The sequence below is a fragment of the Rhineura floridana genome, chromosome 11 (genome assembly GCF_030035675.1).
Source record: "Rhineura floridana isolate rRhiFlo1 chromosome 11, rRhiFlo1.hap2, whole genome shotgun sequence".
NCBI classification, from domain to species: domain Eukaryota; kingdom Metazoa; phylum Chordata; class Lepidosauria; order Squamata; family Rhineuridae; genus Rhineura; species Rhineura floridana.
In genome coordinates, this window is record NC_084490.1 from 29,935,528 (window position 1) to 29,959,590 (window position 24,063).

Here is a 24,063-nt window from a genome sequence, read left to right on the forward strand (position 1 = left end):
ATCCACCAAATCATCTCTATTGGTTAGAATCAAGTCCAGGATAGCTGATCCTCTGGTTGCTTCCTCCACTTTCTGTAGGAGAATTTTATCTCCATCACAAGTCAGAAATTTATTGGAGGGGCCGTGTTTGGCGAATTTGTCTCCCAATAGATATCGGGATAATTGAAGTCCCCCATTACTACTACATCATGACTCCTCGAAACATTGGCCATTTGCTTTTCAAAAGTTACATTCTTGTCTTCTCCTTGATTGGGTGGTCAGTAGTAGACTCCAAGCACCACATTCCTTTTATGCTCCATTAATTTTAATCCAGATATTCTCAGTGGAGCTACGAAGCTCATCTTTCTGTATTTCTGTGCAGGGATATATATTTTTAACATATAGCGCAACTCCACCTCCCTTTTTATTCCTTCTGTTCTTTTTGAACAAGTTATATCCATCAGTTGCTGTATTCCAGTCATGGGAGTCATCCCACCAAGTTTCAGTTATACCTATCAAGTCGTAATTATCCTCCTGTATTAAGAGTTCAAGTTCGTCCTGCTTGTTTCCCATGCTCTGCGCATTCATATACAGACAACAAAGACCATGTGATTTATGGCTTGGCTTCCTTACTACATTTTTCTGAGGACTGTTACTGGGCCCTATTACAGCCAATCTCTCTGGTCCCGTTACTGTGTACAAGCCTTCATCAGTCTTTACCACCAAGTTTATGTCTCCCTCCCCCTTAGGATTCAGTTTAAAGCCCTCCTGATGAACTTCTCCATGCTGTGGCCAAACACATTCTTCCCAGTCCTTGTGGAATGGAACCCATCACTTGCCAGCAATCCATCTCCCAGGAAGCATAGCCCGTGGTCCCAGAATCCAAATCTCTCACGTCAGCACCATCTTTGTAGCCATTCATTCACACGGAGTATTTTTCTTTCCCTTTCTACTCCTCTAAGTACAGAAAGGATGGATGAAAAAACTATCTGGGCCCCAAGTCCTTGAATTTCCTTCCCAGAGGTTCAAAGTTTGATGTGATTTCTACATAGCTATGTTTGGCAGGATCATTTGTTCCCACATGGATGAGGAGAAAGGGGTACCTATCTGTGGGCTTGATGAGTAATGGCAACCCTTCCATCACATCTCTAAACCGTCCTCCTGCTAGACAGAATACCTGGCAAATCCACAGATCTTCTTGGCATACTTCGATTTTGATCCCACGCAGTAGGGACTCTCCCACTACTAGTACTCTTCACTTCTTGCTGTGGGGTATGGTTTCATTGACCCTGCTTGATTGAGCTACAACCTTTTGATCATTGTTGCACAGGGTCTTCTGTAATTCTTCCACCACAGGCTGTCCTCCAGTCTCATCCTTAAGTGGTTGAAAGCAGTTCCATAGTTCCACTTTTGAACGGTGTCTTCTAGCTCTTCTCCTCCTGTCACCCTTTCCCACAGTTTCTTCCACTTCATTGTTCCTCTCCAAAGCAGTCTTCTCTTCCACTAACACATGCTGTTGTTCTTCCACCTTCACTTCTCTTTGCTGCTGTTGTTCCAGCATTCTGTCTACAAACTCTTCATCTTCTCTTATAGTCCTCAGTTTGGCCACCCGCCGTTCCAGGCCTCTCACTTTTTCTTCCAACAGTACCACAAGCTTGCACTTGTTGCACATGTACACCATTATGTTCTCAGACAAGAAAAGAAACATGGCACATACCTTGCAGTCATAAGCACAGGAGTATACTTCCCATTCATACTCTCTTCTACCTTTTGTTTCTTTCTAACTACTTCTTTTGGAGTCTTTAAAAACATTTTAGAAAAAAGCTTTCAAAACATCTCTTTTTTTAAAGAAAGGTTAAACACACACACACACACACACACACACGGAAGTAGACTGCTTTCAAGTCGATCCCGACTTATGGCGACCCTATGAATAGAGTTTTCATGGTAAGTGGTATTCAGAGGGGCTTTTACCATTGCCTTCCTCTGAGGTTTAGAGGCAGTGATTGGCCCAAGGTCACCCAGTGAGCTTCATGGCTGTGTGGGGATTCAAACCCTGGTCTCCCGGGTCATAGTCCAACACTCTAACCACTACACCACACTGGCTATAAAAAGGTTTAAAACACAATAAAAAGTAATTCCAACACAGACGCAGACTGGGACAAAATCAATCACAACAAAACAAAAGTTCATCATGCCACTTAAAGAATAAAAGCAATAATTATTTTAGGTCTACTTATAAAGCCTGTGACCCACTTGCACAAACTTCACAACCCACTTGCAGGTTATGACCCACAGGTTGGAAACACTGCTGTAACCCATCATTTCACATAAGACACACATTCAAGCCGTTAAACATTAAATCATTTGCAAACTGTAGTTGGATTTAATTAATGAAATTTGAGATAATGCTAGACATAGGTTTCACCAACAAGTGTAATTGTTTTTCATGCACTGAGACACATATGGCAAGCATTAATTATTTGTTTATGTTCACTACAAATGTAGAACAACACAGCAAGAAGGAATTGAAGAGCTTCAACAAAGTTTTCGGATCAGCTGTGTGACACCCTTGGGAGTAAGATCCCCAAAGCTAATAAATAAATAAATAAATAACTCTCCTTAGGCTGTCAGTATATCCTAATGCAAAATGTGATCAATATCATCATTACATATGCAATCATTTAAAAATCCATTTTTGGGGAAAAATCAGCTAATCATTTAAAGATCAGTTCTTTGGGGAAAAAATCAGCTATCACTGTTTCAAGTGCCACAAGAAGACTGAAAGTGCTTGGCTGAGGAGACTCACATATCATCTCCACATCATACCCTAAAGAAGCTGAAGGGGAAACTGAACCTTACAGTTAAAGGTATTTCAAAATATTTTAAGAGGGTTTAGTAAGATGATTTGCAATCTAGAAGTTTTTTGTCATTTTTCCCTATCTATTTTGAAGTAGTCTCATATATACCTAAAACTTCAAAATGTTGAGGCAGCAATCATTACACTGTTTGACTTAAACAATGACCACTTACTATGGTAAAAATATCTGAAAACCTGTGGATCTATGTCTAACATCAGATTCTTCCATCAACATACATATGCAGTGCAATTGAAAGAACAGTAATTTGCAGGGCATTAGTGGGATTCAGTGGTACGTTGGCTGATAATGGCATATATATTTGCTATATTATTTGGGAATATTCTTACCATAAATATAGCAAACAAATATTATACTATCAGCCAGTGCTCCACTGGATCCAACTAATGCCCTGCAATTACTGTTCTTTTAATTGCATTGTATATGTTTGTATGATGATGGAAGAATCTGATGCTAGACCGTAAATCCACTTCCACTAATAGGAAAAATTGCAACCTCTTTTTTACCTAGTTCACCAAAAGGAAAGGGAATGTCATGTGAATTCTGGCTTTCAGCATTAATGCTTGTAATCAGTAATCTGCAGGGTTACATGGCTATACTAACTCTATGTTGCATTCCATGGGAACACAAATCCATTCTGGATCATTATCACATCCTGAACAGTTTGGCATTCATAAATGCATGTATCATCTATGCAGAGCTTGGAAAAGTTACTGTTTTGAACTACAGCTCCCATCAGCCTAATCCAGTGGCCATGTTGCCTAGGGCTGATGGGAGTTGTAGTTCAAAAAAGTAACTTTTCCAAGCTCTGCATCTATGCTGCATCTCTGAGTAATTCAGAGTTGAAAATGGGGAGAATCCATAATCTAAGAGCAGAGCCTGTCGTTTGTATGTTGTAGATCCCAAATCTTATCTGGATTGGGACCCATGGGAGACTCCGAATAAGAGGAGGATGCCACAGAGCTCCCCCTCTGTTGGGTCCTCCTCTGTCACGTCTCCAGAATACCCAATTTTTTGGGCTTTCTGCTGGCTAATGCTGGCTGGCTGTCCACTAGGCTGGCATTCACTGGTTGGCCCCCAGCTGAGCTGGCAGGGTCCTGGCACCATTGTGGCTCAGTTGAGATGAGGGGCTTCTGCCTGCAGAGCATGGTGGCACCTAGTGGTGCCGGGAGCCTGCCATCTCAGCCAGGAGTCCTCCACATCCAACTCCCACCAGTCTGGTGCAAATACAAATCTTTTACACAGTCCAAATTTGCATGGTACCTCCAAGCACCCCATTTCATGTGTTATAAAATCATTATGAAATAGTGACATATGAGGTGATACTCCTGGAGACATTTTCTCTCTGAATGTATACCAGATTGTCAGTCCAACATAAACAGATGGAACTTTAGTAGCGATGTGAAACCAATTGCCTTCTTTGAACCATAACATTGTCTTTGAGTGTCCCTTTAATATATTGTTCTTTGCTTGTGTAACCTAATCCATATACCACTTTTTAATACCTGTTAGTCTTGTAGCATGATAATAATTTTCTAGATCTTGGACTCCCATTACTCCTTGTTCTATTGTTTTTATAATGGACTTGCTGCCACACCTGGAGGCTTTTTTCTCAAATAAAATCCATAATAAACCTACACCATGTTTGAAAGTTATGTGGTGAAACTTGTATTGGTATATTCATAAATTGAAATGGTAAACTAGGTAATATGTTCATTTTTACAACTTATATTTACCCCATCTGGGAAATTGGCAATTTTTTTCCCCGTGTTGAGATTCAATTCCTGATAACTTTACCATAATTTATTTTAATAAATTGTGTCAGATCTTGAGTAATCCCAATTCCCAAATATTTTACATGCTTATCTGACAAAGGAATATTCATTATCTCTATTAATTTTCTCTTAGTTTCCTCATCCATACTATACCTAACCATGCAGATTTTTTCAAGTTAATTGTACATCCTGATATTTTACCAAACACATTTCATATCTTTCTGAGATTTTTACAAGAAATATTCAGATGTCAGTGTTAGTAGAATATCATCCACATATAATAATACTTTATTTTGCATTGATCCAGATTGCATGCCAAACATTTCAGAATTTCCTCTAACCATTATTTGACCAACTTCTTTGACCTTCTCTATTAGAGATCTATGCTGCATGATTCTTTGAAATTCTCCTGATTATCCTGATCCTCTTTTCCTTCAGTAACCCTCAATTATTTATCTTTGTTTTTACTTCCTGAATTATTTGATTTTTTAAATCAGGAATTAAATGTTCAACAGTGACATTTCCATCAGATTTCCATCATTCATTTCCTTGTTCAATGTTTTCCTCTATTTGTTCTTTTATTAATACTAAAATTCTTCAAATGTTTTAACTATAACTCATTCATTCTTTATCACAATCAGAAGATTTAAAAGAGATCTCCACCTATATTTAATCTTTTTTCCCATGAGTAACAATGTAAGGAACTTTAACTCCTTTCTCCTGTTTAAAGTATCCAGGTGGACATCTGTTAATAACTTCAGTTGATTTTCATTGATAAGGAGTTTTTCCCTTGCCCAATATATGTAAGTTATTGCCTCCTTTACTCTCAAACTGATAAATTTAACAAACATGTCTCTAGGATAAAAAAAAAGGAAATGGACTGCCTTCAAGTCGATTCTGACTTACGGCGACCCTATGAATAGGGATTTCATGGTAAGTGGTATTCAGAGGTGGTTTTACCATTGCCTTCCTCTGAAGCTGAGAGGCAGTGTCTGGCCCACAGTCACCCAGTGAGCTTCATGGCTGTGTGGGGATTCCAACCCTGGTCTCCCAGGTCATAGTCCACCACTTTAACCACTACACCACACTGGCTCTCAGTCTCTAGGATAGGCCACTCTGATAAAGATGAGATAGTTTTAGTTTTGTTCTCTGTTTGGAAAGCTGCTTCTATCCCAACTGCGCATATTTTGTCAAGTTGATAAGTGTTCCCAAAGTCATACTGCAGAAGTGGCTGGCCTTTGGTTCAGGTCAGAATACAGGTTCGACTACTAAATTTTCATAACAGAATATTAGCTTTGCCACCATTTCACCTGATCTCCATAGCTTATGACTCACCCTTAAATGCTCAAAAGCTAGTTGACTCTTTACATACGTTTGTCAGAGAATTTGGTAGTGAGCTGACTGAGATTCAGTTCCTGTTTAAATTACAGTTAAAGCTGTTTGTGTGTAGGAGAGCTTATTTAACTGATATGGTAATTATCCATTCTTCAAGATTTTTTAGGCTGTACCCATGCTCTAAAATAAAACACCAGAAAGTTAATTATTTAGAGGTAATTAATTTAGCTCCATGCAGAATTGCTTTTACTGATTTACGGTTTAATGTCATGCCTTCCATTTTTCTTGGTGGTCACTATAGGAAACTTCCCTTGGAACATCGGTTTTGTGTGTTTTGTAAAACTGCTACAAAGTATGTTGTTCATTATATTACCCAGTGTCCTTTATACAAAGATCCTCATGAGAAATATCTGTCTGAGTTTAGTTGTAGAAAAAATGTTACACCAAGTGAGTTTGGGTGGTTTTTGCTATTAGACAAGGAAAATTATGTCTCAATGAGTGTTTATTTGCACTGGCAGCCAGGAAATTAAGAGCTAAATTTGTGTCTCAGCTTTGATTGATTCATGTTTGTAATGGTATATCACTAAACAACTAAAACAACTGTAAGACTACTAAGTTCCCTGTTTCTCTTCCTTCTAGAGGACCTCTACATTCCTTTTTTCACAGTTCCGAAGATGTTTTCTCCAATCTTGATTTATGTGTTTCTCACTTAATTTCTATCCCTCTATATTTTGCTTTCATCTCTCTCAACAGAATCTTAAATTCTGTTTGAATTATTTCCATGTTAACCATTTTTAGTATTTGCTATTCCTTTTTCAGGGTTTATCGCAAGTCTGGTGGCAGCACGAGCAAACTAGCTCTCTTGATCCCCCCCCCCAAAAAAAGCAGTTTTCTAAAACTCATTTCAACGTAACAGAGTTTTAAGGTAATCATTGAAAGATGTTAAATTGGGGATGTGGACATGACAGCTATGCAGTTTTGAGGAGAGTGTGTTTCTGGTGAATTTGAATGTAACTAAATCTGTCAAAGTATGTCTTGGCATGCAAGTGGCGTCTGTCAGAGCCGTCTCCTTATATGTAATTGTTGAGGAAAGTATAGATGACAATGATTATGCAAAAATGAATATGTCAGTTCAGAGGGGAAGGATCCTTCTAGACCAGAATAATTCCTTAGCACTTGGTTTTCATTGCTGGGTTACACTGAGACAGTGGTAGAAAAGAAAAAAATGTTCCTAAGAGTATTAGTGTGTTGCCACTCATGTAGACATTAAAAATGATTGAAGTACAAATGCAATATAATTCACTAATAGGCAAAAAAAACCTTTGAGGTTCAAGAACATACCTATAGCCAACAGATATTTCTATCAAACTTTTAAAAAAGGGAAATTGGGTGGTTATAGTGAATGCAACAGGGGAGCGGGAGACATGACCTCCTCTCTGAGAGCCAACACCATGTTTATTTTTTATTTATTTTTTTTACAATAATTTTTATTCAGATTTTCATAAAACATACAAAACAAAACCATAAAACATTCAAAGACAAAAAACAAAATCAAAAATAGTTAGACAAAAAAAAATAAAAAGTAAAATATTGACTTCCCATTTGTCACAGATCAAATCAGTTATAGGTCTACAATGTATAACAATCCTGTCTCTTAAATCATATTATAAAATCACTTTCCTCCAGTAGTTATCTTACTTAATCATCAAATCTCATAAACATTACTTTATTCTTTCCACAAAAAGTCAAAGAGAGGTTTCAATTCTTTAAGAAATATATCTATCATTTTTTCTCCAGAAAAGCATGTCGATTAATCCATCTCATTAATAATTATAATAATCTTATTGTCATAACCATAGTCAAAATAAACATTTCGATTAATCCATCTCATCAGAATCTGTTAGGTTCAATAATTTCAATAGCCATTATTCTATTATCCCTATTAGTTCCATCTTCCATCTTCCATCTTCAATAGTCTTGTTAAGTCCAGTAATTTCAGTGTCCAATCTTCCATTATCAGTATTCCGTAATAATCTTGCTGTCATAACCATAGAAATATTAACTTCCCATTTGTCACAGATCAAATCAGTTATAGGTCTACAATGTATAACAATCCTGTCTCTTAAATCATATTATAAAATCACTTTCCTCCAGTAGTTATCTTACTTAATCATCAAATCTCATAAACATTACTTTATTCTTTCCACAAAAAGTCAAAGAGAGGTTTCAATTCTTTAAGAAATATATCTATCAGTTTTTCTCCAGATAAGCATGTCGATTAATCCATCTCATTAATAATTATAATAATCTTATTGTCATAACCATAGTCAAAATAAACATTTCGATTAATCCATCTCATCAGAGTCTATTAGGTTCAATAATTTCAATAGCCATTATTCTATTATCCCTATTAGTTCCATCTTCCATCTTCCATCTTCAATAGTCTTGTTAACTCCAGTAATTTCAGTGTCCAATCTTCCATTATCAGTATTCCGTAATAATCTTGCTGTCATAACCATAGTCATATAGTAAGAGTCTAATGGGAATTTCCTCTATCCCAAATATTTTCTTGCCATCCATTCTGAATAGGTTGCTGGAATACTGCAGTAAAAACATATCTCTGTTCTTTTTTACAAAATGTACTGGCTCATCTCTTGAAAGTTTTTCCCTTGTCACATGGCTGCAGTTAATTCCATAGGTCTTCTCCATATTAGGCTCCATCACATCATTCCAGTCCAGAAGATTATCCATGCCATTGACAACCTTATCTCCAATATCTTCATTAATTTCTTCAGAGATAACATTGAATTCCAAACAGTAGATTTTATTTCTAAAATCCATAAATTCCAAATCTTTTTCCTGTTCCACGTTTGTTCCAGGCTCCAGGGTCTCCTCTCTCACAGGGACCCCTATTTCTTTAAACTCCTGGATCATTTTGCACAATTCAATTTTCAGCTCCTTACAACCCTGTCGCAGGGTTCGTTTCGTTATCTCAATCTCATCCATTATTTTCTGAAACCTAGTTACTTCCAGATTCTCAGCCACTTTCTTGATTGCCATTTTAAAAGAAAAATATAAGAGAACCACTTCTTATTTCAGCAACAATTGGGTTAATACTCCAAACTTGATGACATCACAGTATAAACAGAACAGCCAGCCTTATCTCACTATGCTTAGGAAAACAAAATGTAGTTCCCAGGATCGAAACAATTAATGGCGTCGTCAGGAAACAGATTCGTCAAAATAAAATAAACCAAAAAGAGAGTAATCTCAGACAATATAATATTCTTCAGAATAGAAATCAGGAATAGAAATCTCTCTTCTGTGTATATCTTTAGAATGCAAATCCAGGACAGCTTTTTGCAACAAAAACAGAGATAAGCTGTTAATTAGTGCATAGCAGAGAAGAGTTATAGCTCACCGAAAAGATGTCCAAAACCGATCCATCTGGCAAATCTCCTTTTACTGCAACAGTTTAAGTCAAGTAAAAAAATATAGAAAGAAGGGTGCTTGCCTGTTAGTCCGTTCTCTCTCTAAAGAAAAGATGAACGTGTCGCTTTATCAGATAGAGCTTGTTGAAAATCCGTCCTTCCTTGTTGGCTGGACCTCGTCTCATAAATCAATGAAATCTAGTCCTCCCAACAAAAATAGGCTTTGAGGTTAATCTCTTCGTTTCTCCCTGCCCGTGAGAAGTTTCATCAGTCAAAAAAAAATGTTTTGACTGATTTATATCTGAATAAGCTTCTTTTGCGGCGGGAGCCCGTCCCAAAAGCAGGCACAGGCTAAGTCACCCTTCCCGGAAGTCTAGAGCCAACACTCTAGAAAAGAAAAAAATGTTCCTAAGAGTATTAGTGTGTTGCCACTCATGTAGACATTAAAAATGATTGAAGTACAAATGCAATATAATTCACTAATAGGCAAAAAAAACCTTTGAGGTTCAAGAACATACCTATAGCCAACAGATATTTCTATCAAACTTTTAAAAAAGGGAAATTGGGTGGCTATAGTGAATACAACAGGGACGTGGGAGACATGATCTCGTCTCTGAGAGCCAACACCATGTTTAAAGTGACTATCTGAACTATATCAACTCTCTTAATATTGTTGCTTCCTTACTGCTAAAACAAGATCAGCACAGTACATGTAGTGTTTCTGGTATTTGGGCTGATTGTAGATGTTGCCACTATTCACCATATGCTCAAAGACACATGTTACCAAATTCTTCCAAGCTATACAGGAAGTGGATAGGACTGTGAAAGACCAACCCAAACTGTTTGCATTTTTCCAAATTTGTAGGGAAGTACAATATCTCAATATTTAAACATACCACTGTTTAAAACAGAACAGAAGAGTATGAATTCAGCAAAAGATTTTGGTCCCACAAAATAAAATACTTTAATTGTCAAAGACCATGATAAAGAGGTGCATTTTCAGCATACAGTGAAAGCTGTACAGTTAAGACACTAGATGCAGCTTTCGTGGGCTGTCATTCCCCACATTTTTGAGGATAATAGAGCTTTCAAGAGAGTCCCTTTGCAAATCTTAACACCCAGAAAGATGGTCGTGGTGGAGATGGTCTTCAGATTTTTGAGGCCAAAGGTGGTTAGGGCTTTGTACACTAATATGTTAGTTGGACTGAAGTCAGTGCTCATGATGCATTTCATAATAATGACTAGGCTGGATTCAACTTAGAACCTAGCCATTTTGGCATCTTCACCAATCACAATGTTTGTCCATGGGTGCTTTAACAAAAAAATAGCTGGTGAATTTAATAGCGACATCTGAGGAAACCTGATTAAACCTGCTTTTCCTTTGTGAGAAGAAAAGCTTCCAAGGTCTCCTCTACAGTGGAGGGGGTGAGAGATTCCCCACGTGGCCTCTTTGGAGCCAGTAGTCTTGGAGGAGCAAGCCTGCTATGTAAAACTGCCTCCCTTGAGCACTTCCTGTTCACCTCTTTCAGGATCCCATCCTCCCACCATTTGAGCAGTGTGGATCTTGCCAGTTCCCTCTGGGGCTGAGTAGGGATTTTGGGGAGTGCTCTCTGATTGGCTATTGGGGGCATCCTCTTTTCTCTACTAGTGGATTGGATTTAATCTGGCTGTTGCCAGGTTGTGTGAACAAGTAAGTGGATTGTAATATGACCAGGACCCTGAGGCATGATAGATGAAGGGTGCATTAGTATAATCAGCCTCCTTCTATTGCAAACAAGCATGAGGGGCAGTTTGGTTTTCTGCTCTTGGGACCTAGGATGTACCACCTATGGAATGCTGAACATCATAGGTGGCTGACACAGGACAGCTTACCCCCTCACACACACAATTTCCATTTTTACCTTCCATCACTCCTGTGTGGGTGATAGAGTTCCTTTAGGGTGGTTTGCTTCTTGGATACAGGCAGATTTCCTCTTCTTCTATTTAATTAATATAACAGTTCATCAAATACTTAAGTGTTGAATCTACATTCTGGGTGTGGGGTAAACTGGTTAATCAATATTGGTGGATTAACACTTCTTGACTTTTTCCTTCTTCAGAAAATATGAAAGTACAGAAGGAAAAATGAACAATCTTACTACCATGTCCACATTTCTACTGCGGGAATTGTCTGAACTGCAGGAACTACAAATCTTATATGTCTTTCTATTCATAACATTGTACTTGACAACTTTGATGGGGAATCTTCTCATCATTGTTGCAGTAGCCCTTGACCGTCACCTTCATAAACCAATGTACTTTTTCTTAGCAAACCTGGCCATGATGGATGTTGGCTCTGTTTCAGTCATGATACCCAAATCTGTGGCCAATTCCATCATGAACAGCAGGTCCATTTCATATTCTGGGTGTGTGGCTCAAGTTTTCTTCTACTTCTTCTTTGCAACATCAGATTTTTTCCTTCTAACAGTAATGGCACACGATCGCTATGTCGCCATCTGCAGCCCATTACAATATGAAAGAATTATGCACAAAGGAGCCTGTATTCAGATGGCAGCAATTGTGTTACTTACTAGTCTTCTTTATGCCATTTTGCACACTTGTGGCACCTTTGCAAACACCTTCTGTTCTAACGTTGTCAATCAGTTCTTCTGTGAAGTCCCAACATTATTAAAGCTCTCCTGCTCTGACTTTTACTTAGTTGAAGTTGGGCTTCTTCTGCTAGGCTGTATTACAGCACTAGGATGCTTCATTTTCATCATCATAACGTACCTGCAGATATTTTCTACAGTGCTCAGAATTCCTTCTGTCCATGGTCAGAATAAAGCCCTCTCCACTTGCCTTCCCCACCTCACTGTTGTTTCTGTGTTTCTCATAAGTGCAGTCTTTGCTTATGCAAGGCCTCCCACGGAATCTTCTTCTGAGCTGGATATAGCTTTTGCTGTGATATATGCTATAATTCCTCCCATGCTGAATCCATTCGTCTACAGCATAAGGAACAAAGACATTAAGACTGCTTTGTGGAAACTCTTAGATGTCAGGCATTCTCCTAAGACTATATTTAGAGTTCTATAAAAATGGGATTGTCTGCTCTTCTGCATGTGAATGGTTGGCCCTGCAATTTTTAACATTGCATTATAACCTTTGATAGAGAATCTGCTTTGCATGCAGGTCATAGTTTCAATCCCTGGCATCTCGTGGTAGGGATAGGAAGGATTCCATGTCTGAAACCCTCGAGAGTCACCCATATCCTATATTAATAAACAATGTTAGTATACTATTCATCTAACAGAATCTCAACCATAACGTTCCCAACAGAGCATATCATTGTGAGACATCTTTTTGTTTAACAATAACATAAATTTTGTTTTTGCATAAACATATGATCTTGTCATCTTCCTTCTGATAATATTTATTAAATAAACGATATAAATCAGTGGTGGGAAAGTTACAGGTTCCATAGTTACCTAGAATGAAGGATTTATTATGGAAACTGTAGCTCTGTGAGGGGAATTAGGGTCTTCTAAGAACTCTCTGCATCCCTAACAAACATTTCCCAGGATTCTTTGGAGGAAGCTATGCCTTTTTCAGAGCTTGGAAAAGTTACTTTTTTGAACTACAACTCCCATCAGCCCCAGCCAGCATGGCCACTGGATTGGGCTGATGGGAGTTGTAGTTCAAAACAGTAACTTTTCCAAGCTCTGCTTTTTATATGGTATGATACTGCTTTTAATTTAATGTACAGAGCAGATGTGGCCTTACTCTTTTATACACATAACCAGGGGTGCAATCATAAAGGGTTGCAGCGGGTTGTAGACCCTTTATTTTTGTCAAAGCTGGGTCCCAGCCAGGTCCCTATGTAAGAGCCAATCAGTATGATAAGGGACTGTATTCACCATTGAGAAGAGTTCTTGTCTTTTCATGCTGATTGGAGCCAATCAGAGTAAAAGGAGATGGGTCAGTCACTGAGAAGACTCTTCTCAGTAGCTAATGCACAGCTTCCCCTTCCATGCTGATTGGCTCCTAGGGACATCTGTTGTAGTGGAGTGTTGACTCACAAAAAGACAAGGAGAGCAAGGAAGATGAGGGAAAATTGGGAAAGGGTTATGGCTGTGAGTGTGGCATGTCCGTCATGAAGGGACCCTATACTTCTGAATTTGCCACTACACTAGTGTACACAGCATATATTACACATTCAGCACACGTACACATACATTCAGACAGACACACTCACCACAAAAAGGGATACATCACAAGAAAACACATACTAACTCCAACACAGAAAGACAGATGTACAGTTCCCCTCCTATGCTGATCTGCGGAGGAGTGGGGGGGGGTCACCCATCACAGTGCTGGACTGAGAAGAGAGAAGTCTTTTCATCCTGGTGCTGTGATTGAAAGGAACATTCTGTGCAAGGCACCTCTTCTGCCTCTTGTGCTGCTGTTGCTAGGATGTCAGAGGGGCCCAGGAAAGGGGAAGGAACTCTCCTTCCTGTTTCTAGAGCATTTGACCAGTAGCTCGCAAGGGCAGAGTGCAAGAGGAGGGCACCCCTGCTTTGACTCAGGAAGGCTCATACAGTTGCCATTTCATTCAGTACAGCCCTAAAAACCCCGGAGCCTTGCTTTGGTTCAGAATTTGAACTTTGTCAGAATCCACACACAATATTCTAGGATAACCCTCCTCCTCCTTCCCATCATCATCATCATCATCATCATTACTACTATTTAAATTTATATCCCAACTTTCCTTCCAAAGGGAGACCATGGTAGCAAACAACAAATGATAAAACACTATAAACATTTGTTTTTAACACCTTCAACTAACCCACAGAGATATCTAATTCACTTCGTTGAATTACTCTAATATGCTCTAAAAGATTCTGCCTTTAAAGACAGTTTAGAAACTCAAGTTAGCACAGAATATTTTATTTGTTTTTTGTTTTCTATGCCATCCCTCACCTTATGATATACATGCATGCTATGTGAGATATACATACATGCTATGTGAGTGCCAGGCTCTCTCTTTCTCCTCCTGCATATTATCACATGGTCAAGCACATCATTCTTATCCCTTTCCTTACTAGGTGTCTGAAGCTGCATGTTGAGATGACCTTAGGGTGAGTTGTGTAGAATGAGGTAGGCACTGGAGCCCCAATAGGTGCTGCTAAAACCCATATGGAATCAAGACCATATATGTATTTCTGAATTACACTGAGTAACATGTAAGATGGGAGAGGTAGTGCTAATGTGACAAGGGAAGAACAATGAAAAACTTTGGAGTTGCAATTTAGTTGCAGATGTGTTTTCTGCTAAGACCCCTGTCTCCTGAGGACTCTTACTGTAAAATCCTGGTTCAGGGATCAGAGCTTGGAAAAGTTACTTTTTTAAAACTACAACTCCCATCAACCCCAGCCAGCATGGCCACTGGGTTGGGCTAATGGGAGTTATAGTTCAAAAAAGTAACTTTTCTAAGCTCTTATCCCTTACAGGTCAAAGGATATCATGACCTTTGTCCTTATGGTCCGATTGTTTCTGAGAAGCATCTTCGTTCTAATGATACCAAAACTCAGGAGTTTTACGATTCTTCCCATAAGAATGAGGGTGTCTGTCTTTTACCTCCTGGCAATTACAGATTGCTCAAGAATCCACAGAAGGGCTATTTCCCAGGATTCTTTGCAGCTTTCAGACTTCTAAACTTTGGTTCACTGAGATGAATGAAAGAATAAGACACCAAATTATAGTTGTTCCTTTGCCTTCTGGAAATGGAGCAGAGTAATGAGCATTGTTGATTATTCTTTTTCCATAGGACATTTATCCAGATTAAATTTAGCACTCGCATTCACAGATGTCAACATGGAGACGCTCTGTATGCCTCAGCCTTTCTGGTAGATACTTAGGAACGTGTAATAAAGGCCCACAAAGGGAAGGACTGGGTCCTGCCATCTCAGTTCGATTTTACCATTGAGGTCTCAATAAGATGGCTTCAGTACAAAAATATCACATGGTGCCTTCTCTTTTTCAGTTCATACAAGTGCTTTGCCAAGATTCTTGGACTTTCTCCAGAACTTAAAGCCTGACTCATGCATTTTCTCCACTTATTCTGGGGAATTGCATTCTGGAGTTATTTCCCCATTAACATGTGAAAGGTTGTAAAAGCTCTATGGTGGGCAAGAAGCTGTTCAGCTTGTTTGTTCTCAATTTGAGATTAGTATGACTCATCAAAGTTACAGTATTACCACACTGTCCTATCTTGTGGAGTTGTATAGGAGAAAAGATGGCAGTTCCTCATCACACAGGTAAGGAGCAATTTCAGATGCTCCCTGGAGGTGACCATATACCATAATATAAAGTCTCTTCCTGGAGAATTATCTAGGGGGAATTATGGCTGCTCCCATCAATAACTAACTATCTATAATTACACATAATGTATGGTCACTTCCTGAGTGCATTTTAAAAGCCTTTTCACCTGTATGATGGTGAATTTACTACCAGCTCCAAGCAGCTCTGAAATGTTTTTAAAAGAAAGAGGGCAGGACTCAGACGCCTTCATAAGCACTGTTGTCAAACCCATGCATGGATTAGTTCACAGATACAGTATATGGACATATCCTCATTCCTGATCTACACATGGGTCCTCAAGGGGCAACATGAGTAAGCTCTGTCCAAACTGCAGAGTGATCTGGAATCTGTTGCAAGATGTAAACTGAATTTATTTGTTTACTTTCATGACAAAAACAGAGAAAGCAATAATTGGAGTGTGTGTGAGAAGGGAATACTGATTCTGATCATCTGTATGAGACTCAAGGGAACAATTTGCAAAGGAACCACAAAGTAGATACCCAGCTGACCTCCTCTCTACACATGTTGCTTTTTAAAAACCAGTTTAAAAATAGTCTTGCTGCACAATATTCTGTCAAGTGCCAAAAGGATGTGGAAGACTCTCAGATAAATCAATGAATGATGGATCAAGCATGACCTGAAACAGTTAAATGAAAAACTTCACTTGCCCACATTGAAACTCAGCTGTTTTTAAAGGGGCTAGGTAAGTTTTCTTTTCTTTTTTTAAATAGTGAGTTTAATTCTAGCCATGGTGGGACATCTGTCTCTTTCTTTTCATCATTCCCTGTCTCTCCACCTACATGTCTGTATGACAGTTCCTCTTATATTATATTTTCTCTTAGAAATTTCTCAGATACTAAAGTCAATAAACTGAAAGTGGAATAAAACAAGTATTTTACATTACTTGCAGTGCAGGAGCGATGGTACATTTTTCACTCTGCAGAGCTCTGTTACGACAGAACCTTGAACTTCCTCATGAGCATAGCTCACTAGAAATCCAAGTCCCCAAAACAGAGTAGCAGGATCTTTTGCTGGAGTTACCCACACGTCACCCCCACAGCATGTATAATTTTACCCTTAACCCAATAAACATACACTGAAAGTAAAATAGTGGTTTTATTAAGAGAAGGAACAAGGGAAAATATTGCAGTATACAATTGCAGTTAACAATGAGCAGCTTTCTAACTATTATTCATTCATTCAACAACACTGGATAGACTAAAGCAAACAGACTGACCTTATGAACACTTTCACCTTAAGCTCACCCATACAGGAAGGGGAAAAAAGGAAAGAAAAAGGCCCAGATAGTTGCATATACCTTTCCTGGAGAGTTGCTGCAAGACTAAAACTGAGAGAGAGAGACTTTCGTATCTCACCCAATGAGCAAAAACTCCACCCTTTGTAACCAGAGCCAGATTTGAAAGTTCTCACCCAAACCCATAGCTCTGAAATTGTCCCAAAGATGCTAGCATGCGTTGTTGGAGCCCTCCAGAAGAGGAACTGCCTTACCCCTCTCAACCCCTCATGTTTTATAGCTTGTTCTAACTAAACTGACCCCAAAGTAAACCCAATGTAAATGTCTGCAGGAGGATGTGGACCCACTCGTTTCCTGATAAGTTCCCAGATAATAGGTGTGATCTCCTGCTGTAGATTCCTGATGATTCCCCAAGGTTAAGATTATCATAATCCTTGTGTAAAACAGTTTCTTTGTTTGACAGGAGTTTATCCTATCTTCTCCAAAGGCTTAGAAATGCACACCACCTCCTAGTTTGAAAGGAGCTATTCTGTTTCCTCCTGATGGCTTAGATTATCATAAGCATTTCCTTTGTTTGAAAGGAGCGCCTATTCTTACTGGGTGACAAATCCCAAATTTCCATGAGTCAGGAAGTCTATAACTTCAGGGTTGCAAGATATGTACTCAGAGGTCACAGAGGGGCTGTTTCCCAGGAATCGTTGCTGTTGCAGGCCTTTTCAAACTCTGGTTCACTGAGATGAATCAAAGATTAAAAATTCCCAATATTTGATTCCTCATAACAGCTCTGGCAGGTTGGGAGAAGGTGGCTAGGCAAGACAACTGGGCAACCACATGAATTCCACCATCAAGAGGATGGGAATGTCTTGGGAGAAATGGCCAGGTGGCTGATTCCTGCATTCCTCAGCATCTGCTTCCTGAAACTGGCCTCACTCTGCCTAATGATAGGCGTGGCCCTATGCTGAATTAAGAGAGTTGTACATTGGCATGAACTGTAACATTTTGGCAAATATTGTATATAAATAAAATTTCAACAGAATGAGCTATAAGAGAGAAGCTGCACAGCAAAAATGTTTGGCCACACTTGTTTATAGGAAGCGGCTTGGCCCACTGGTTCATATGTTACTTTCCTTTTCTGACAGTCATAACTGGTATTTTGAGTACATGGAGCAGGTCTATGATAGATGGCATTCAAAACTCACATCATGCTGCAGTCATGGCGGAGTGACGAACAAGGATGTAAACTCATGCTTAAGGTGTCAAGTTGGCAAAGCAAGGTTTTTGCCCATGAAATCTCAGAACATGTTGTTGTTATGTGCCTTCAAGTCTATTACGACTTATGGTGACCCTATGGATCAGTGACCTCCAATAGCATCTGTCATGAACCACTCTGTTCAGATCTTATAAGTTCAAGTCTGTGGCTTCCTTTATGGAATCAATCCATCTCTTGTTTGGGCTTCCTCTTATTCTACTCCCTTCTTTTTTTCCAGCATTATTGTCTTTTCTAGTGAATCATGTCTTCTCATGATGTGTCCAAAGTATGATAACCTCAGTTTTATCATTTTAGCTTCTAGTGACAGTTCTGGTTTAATCTATTCTAACACCCAATTATTTATCTTTTTTGCAGTCCATGGTATGTTCAAAGCTCTCCTCCAACACCTCATTTCAATGAGTTGGTTTTTCTCTAATCTGCTTTTTTCACTGTCTAACTTTCACATCCATACATAGATATCAGGAAAGCATGGTCTGAATGATCCTGACTTTAGTGTTCAGTGATACATCTTTGCAGTTGAGGACCTTTTCTAGCTCACTCATAGCTGTCCTCCCCAGTCCTAGCCTTCTTCTGATTTCTTGACTATTGTCTCCGTTTTGGTTAATGACTCTGCCGAGGTCTTGATAATCCTTGACAAGTTCAATGTCCTTGTTGTCAACTCTAAAGTTACATAAATCTTCTGTTGTCATTACTTAAGTCTTCTTGATGTTCAGCTGTAGTCCTTATTTTGTGCTTTCCTCTTTAACTTTCATCAGCATTCATTTCAAATCATTACTGGTTTCTGCTAGTAGTATGGTGTCGTCTGCATATCTTAAATTATTGATATTTCTCCCTCCAATTTTCACACCTCCTTCATCCTGGTCCAATCCTGCTTTCCATATTATAGGGTGATAAAATACACCCCTGTCTCACACCTTTTCCGATTGGGAAACAATCACTTTCTCCATATTCTGTCCTTACAGTAGCCTCTTGTCCAGAACATAGGGTGAGCATCAGGACAATCCAATGTTGTGGCACCCCCATTGCTTTTAAAGTATTCCATAGTTTTTCATGATCTACACAGTCAAAGGCTTTGCTGTAATCTCTAAAGCACAGGGTGATATCCTTCTGTAATTCCTTGGTCCATTCCATCATATATCCAACGTATGTTTGTGATATGATCTCTGGTCCCTCTTCCCTTTCTAATCCAGCTTGGACGTCTGGCATTTCTTGCTCCATATATGGGAAGAGCCTTTGTTGTAGAATCTTGAGCATTACGTACTTGCATGGGACATTAAGGCAATCATTTGATAATTACTGCATTCTCTGGGATTCCCTGATAACTCAATCCCAGAGCTGACACAATACAAAAAAGCATGTCCTCTTTTTGTTACTTACAACATTTTGAATCCATATTGTGTGGCCATGGCTCTATTGTGTGATAATATGCTGATTGTACTTCTGCTTTTTTGTTTGTGTTGCTGAAAACTCCTCCTTCCAACTGTACCTGAAAACCTGGACTAGGGCTAGTTCTTCAGCTACTTGAGCCAGCTGCCAGTCAGCCAGCCAAGGTGGTTGCTGAGGTGTATTGCTAGAAGGCATCGCCTCTTTGGAATTTGTGTCCATTTAGGAAGTGGAATTCTGCAGTTAGTTAATCAGAGGTGAAAATGGGCAGGGCTCATAGAGCTGGCAGTACATATCCTTCTTGTGTAGAAGATCCCAATTTTTTATTTCTGATGCCTCCAGTAAAAATAAAATGAAAATAAAGTGGTAGCAGGTGATGCAAAATGTCTCTGGCAAAGATTCTGGAGAGTTACTGCTAGGCAGACTGGACAATGCTGGGCTGAATTTTCAAACCATCTATTTAAGGAAGCCTCCCATGGGCCTATGATCTGCCTCCACCTTGAGCTGATGCAGAAACTCTTGGCTGATTTGTGGTTGTTACATGCAAAGGGTGCCTGAATATTAGTGCTGTCAGGGAATGAACATACAACTGGGAAAAAAAGAATCCTGGGAAGTGTAGTTTGTTGAAGGAGCTGAGAGTTCTTTGGAGACCCTTCACAAACAACAGTTCCCAGGATTCTATTTTTTTTGGGGGGGACCCATGAATCTTAAAGATGAATAAACGTGTAAATGTATGGTGTTGAAGTGGCCCAGATTATTTGCTATTCCATTGCTTGCCAACGTGCCACTTGGCAAAAAATATCCTGAGTATGTCAGTCTTGTATGACTCTTCGCTCCATCGCTCAGTGAATTTACAGGATGAAACTGTACTTGGCTTGTTTTTTGAGGATTTCTCCCCCAGAATTCTAATTTAAGAGAATTGCTCAAGATCTCTAATTATAAAAACTGGAACTGCTCAGTGCTGTGAGTAAATTGTGTGCAAGAGATTTTTGTAAGTACTTCATTTCTCTGACTTACATCCAACTTTAGCTTAAGATACCACAAGATCTGATCCAAGGGAGGTGAAACAGTTGGTCCTGAATCAATTCTTTCTATTTTTCCAAACCTCTGCAAGAGTGTTCAGTGTCATTGGAGATGGGATTTTTGGGGTGGGAGCAAGAGGCAGTAAGGGGAGTTCTGCTGCAGGGAGATGCTTTAATATTCCTCCTTGTTTTTTCCCCTTTTCTGTTCCGTGCTGTAGGTCTTTCTACTGTTCCTCCTGTCTGAAACAAATAGCAAGAAGAGGTTCCCCTTCCATTCTCAGCAAGACAATCCTGAAGTGCTTTAAGCTACAGTTGAAGATCATTTGAAGAAGGCTGGGACTGGAGAGAATTACTTAGATTTACAGAAATATAGCCACACATATAGACCAGCACCCTTCCTTTGATATGAAGCAGCCCCAAGCATTTATTGTTATTATTACATGTATTGGGTGTTATTACTATTTGTCTTTGGCAATTCTGTTCATTCAAGGAGCCAATGGAAATATGGGTGTCTTAATAGTGGCTATGCACTGAAAATACACCACACAGGAGACAACTCCTGCTCAAAGGCTAAGGATTTTCCACACCAGCAGTGACTACAGAAGTAGAACGGGTTATTTGCATATATCAGATTTTCTGCAGTTAGGGAAAAAACAGAACCAAGGCAGAAAAAGTAAAGGCAGGCATTGTAATAAAGATGACTTTGCTTGGATGCTGCAAAAATCTTTCCAGTATGAACAGCACTGAATCCACAATAAACTGCAGAGACAACAATTGTTATTGAATAAGGGTGTAAGTAGAAGTTCAGTCCCCCCATGCACTACTTTTGTGTAGGGATGAACTTACATGGTTCAGGAAAGGCACATATCATTGCCCAGTTTCATTGCATTCCCTCTTTCCCAATGAAGACAATGGAGGATAACTCTGCATTATCCTCACAAAAGCCCATAAGACAGGTTAGTCTAAAAGGGTTTGAATGTTCTAAGGGCATCCAGTGAGCTTTATGAAGAATGGGGATTCATGATCATTCCTTAGAGTTCCCCTTGGAACAATGTCTGCTTTAACCTTCTTAGTCACTACCATTAATTGGGTTACTCAGTAGAGACAGGAAGACTACTAGACTAAACCGTGCCCCCTTTTAAGCCTCTTACACTATTCCACACCCCTGTCACAATCATCCTGTATGTAGACCTTCCATATCTCTCCCTGACATATGCAGGTCCAGCAGAAAGCTACAGAGTCTACATTTGTGCAATGTAAGCATGTAAGTTATCAACCTGTTACATTACCCTGAATACTTGGGTGCCTTTATTGGGTAGTGACCTTCTATGCACATAGTCCACACGCTCAACCCTGCCCAACATTATTGAAGCTCTCCTGCTCCAACTTTTACTTAGTTGAAGTTAGATTTCTTGTGATAAGCTGTAATATAGGACTGGGATGTTTTTATTATATTTTTTTCATTATTGTAGGTGACAGTTTCAGCAAAGGAATATCTGGCAGATCTGATTGTCAAATGGAACTAGTGAATCAATAACTTGACATTAACCATTGTAATCTTCTTCCTTGTACAGGTAGCAGATGAATTTGTACTGTGAACAAAATGCAGAATCAAACCTCCACACCCACATTTCTGCTGATGGGATTTTCAGAAATCCGCAAACTACAGATCTTATACTTCTTTGTGTTCCTAGCATCGTACTTGGCAGCAATAACAGGAAATCTTCTCATCATTCTTGCAATTGCCCTGGATCACCACCTTCACACTCCCATGTACTTCTTTCTAATTAATTTGGCCATGATGGACATTGGAATAATTTCAGTTATAGTACCAAAATCAATGGCTATGTTCCTCCTAAATAGCAGGTGGATTTCTTATTTTGGATGTGTTGCTCAAGTTTTCCTTTATTTCTTATTTGGAATATCAGATTTTATCCTCCTAACTATAATGGCACGTGATCGCTATGTCGCTATTTGCAACCCACTCCAGTATGAGTCAGTTATGAACAAAGGTGCCTGTATTCAGATGGTAGTCACTGGGTGGGTGACTAGTCTTATTTATGCCACATTACACACTTGTGGCACCTTCGCAAACACCTTCTGTTCTATTGCTGTCAAACAGTTCTTCTGTGAAGTCCCAGCATTACTGAAGCTCACCTGCTCAGACTTTTACTTAGTTGAAGTTTGGTTTCTTGTGATAAGCTCTAGTATAGGACTGGGATGTTTTATTTTTATCATCATAACATACATGCAAATCTTTTCTACAGTGCTTAGAATCCCCTCTATACATGGTCAGAAAAAAGCTCTCTCCACTTGCCTTCCCCACCTCACTGTTGTCTCTGTACTCATGTCCACTATACTCTTTGCCTATGCAAGATCTCCCACTTATGCTTCTTCTGATCTGGATGTGGCTTTTGCAGTGATATATACCATCATTCCTCCCACATTGAATCCATTCATCTACAGCATGCGAAACAAAGAGATTAAAACTGCTTTGTGGAAACTGTTGGATCATTCCTCCAACTCTTTCTCCAGGGTTGTTCTCTAAGAGTGGGATTGTATGCCGATGGTTGTTTTTGCCTTAGTGCAATTGCAATAAACATTTCTGTATTCAGAAAATAATATTTATATCTCATAAATGGATCTCTGTCTCCTCTAGCTTATATCCAGTGTCATTATTGTTTGTGCTTTGTTGGCTACCCACAACCTAACACATGGAGCAGGACACACCCTTGATTTTGCCTTGCTCCAAGTGTGGGGTTGCGGTCTGGAAATAGGACACAGTCTGCCCCATTTTTGTAGTCAAGCCTTTTCCAGATGAGATTTGTTCTTGTAGTGACTATTCCTACCTGTAGGGATGGGGAGCAAGTTAGGATGACATCATATGACATGAGGTGCAGAAAGGTGATTTTGGCAGCATCAGATAGGTGCTTTACCCCTACAGCACATTCTTTTCTGTCACACAAGATATGCTCACAAATATGGCTTGTAGAGGTGATCAGGCCAGAAACATTGCTGACAAGGAACATTTGGCAATACTGTTTCTCAATACCTGTGCAACGTCAAGAATCCAAGGACATATACATAGGTGAGCCCAGTGACAGGACTCAGAGAATCCATGAGAGAGGCCTCATAATGTATGCAGAACAAATAATTCAACAGTTCCAGAATACCTTTCTCCCATAGTCATATTCACTAATAGGCAAAAAAACCCTTGCGGTTTAAGAATGTACCTGTGTATGTGTGTTATGTGCCTTGAAGTCAGTGATGACTTATGGTGACCCTATGAATCAGTGACCTCCAATAGCATCTGTCATGAACCACCCTGTTCAGATCTTATAAGTTCAGGTCTGTGGCGTCCTCTATGGAATCAATTCATCTCTTGCTTGGTCTTCCTT

General features: G+C 39.3%; 2 protein-coding genes across 2 annotated transcripts; both read left to right on the top strand.

Annotated features, from left to right (window-relative positions):
* The first annotated feature begins 11,517 nt into the window (after positions 1-11,517).
* On the top strand, positions 11,518-12,471 carry LOC133366854 (olfactory receptor 14I1-like). Its single transcript, XM_061590383.1, has one exon. The coding sequence runs from the start codon at positions 11,524-11,526 to the stop codon at positions 12,469-12,471; it is 948 nt and encodes a 315-aa protein (XP_061446367.1). The 5' UTR covers positions 11,518-11,523.
* Positions 12,472-22,268: 9,797 nt separating this feature from the next.
* LOC133367703 (olfactory receptor 14I1-like) lies at positions 22,269-23,213 on the top strand. Its single transcript, XM_061591800.1, has one exon. The coding sequence runs from the start codon at positions 22,269-22,271 to the stop codon at positions 23,211-23,213; it is 945 nt and encodes a 314-aa protein (XP_061447784.1).
* Positions 23,214-24,063: the final 850 nt, after the last annotated feature.

Bases quoted from the DNA above. Each gene is read 5' to 3' on its own strand.
- LOC133366854 (XM_061590383.1), top strand. From the start codon at position 11,524: ATGAACAATCTTACTACCATGTCCACATTTCTACTGCGGGAATTGTCT.
- LOC133367703 (XM_061591800.1), top strand. From the start codon at position 22,269: ATGCAGAATCAAACCTCCACACCCACATTTCTGCTGATGGGATTTTCA.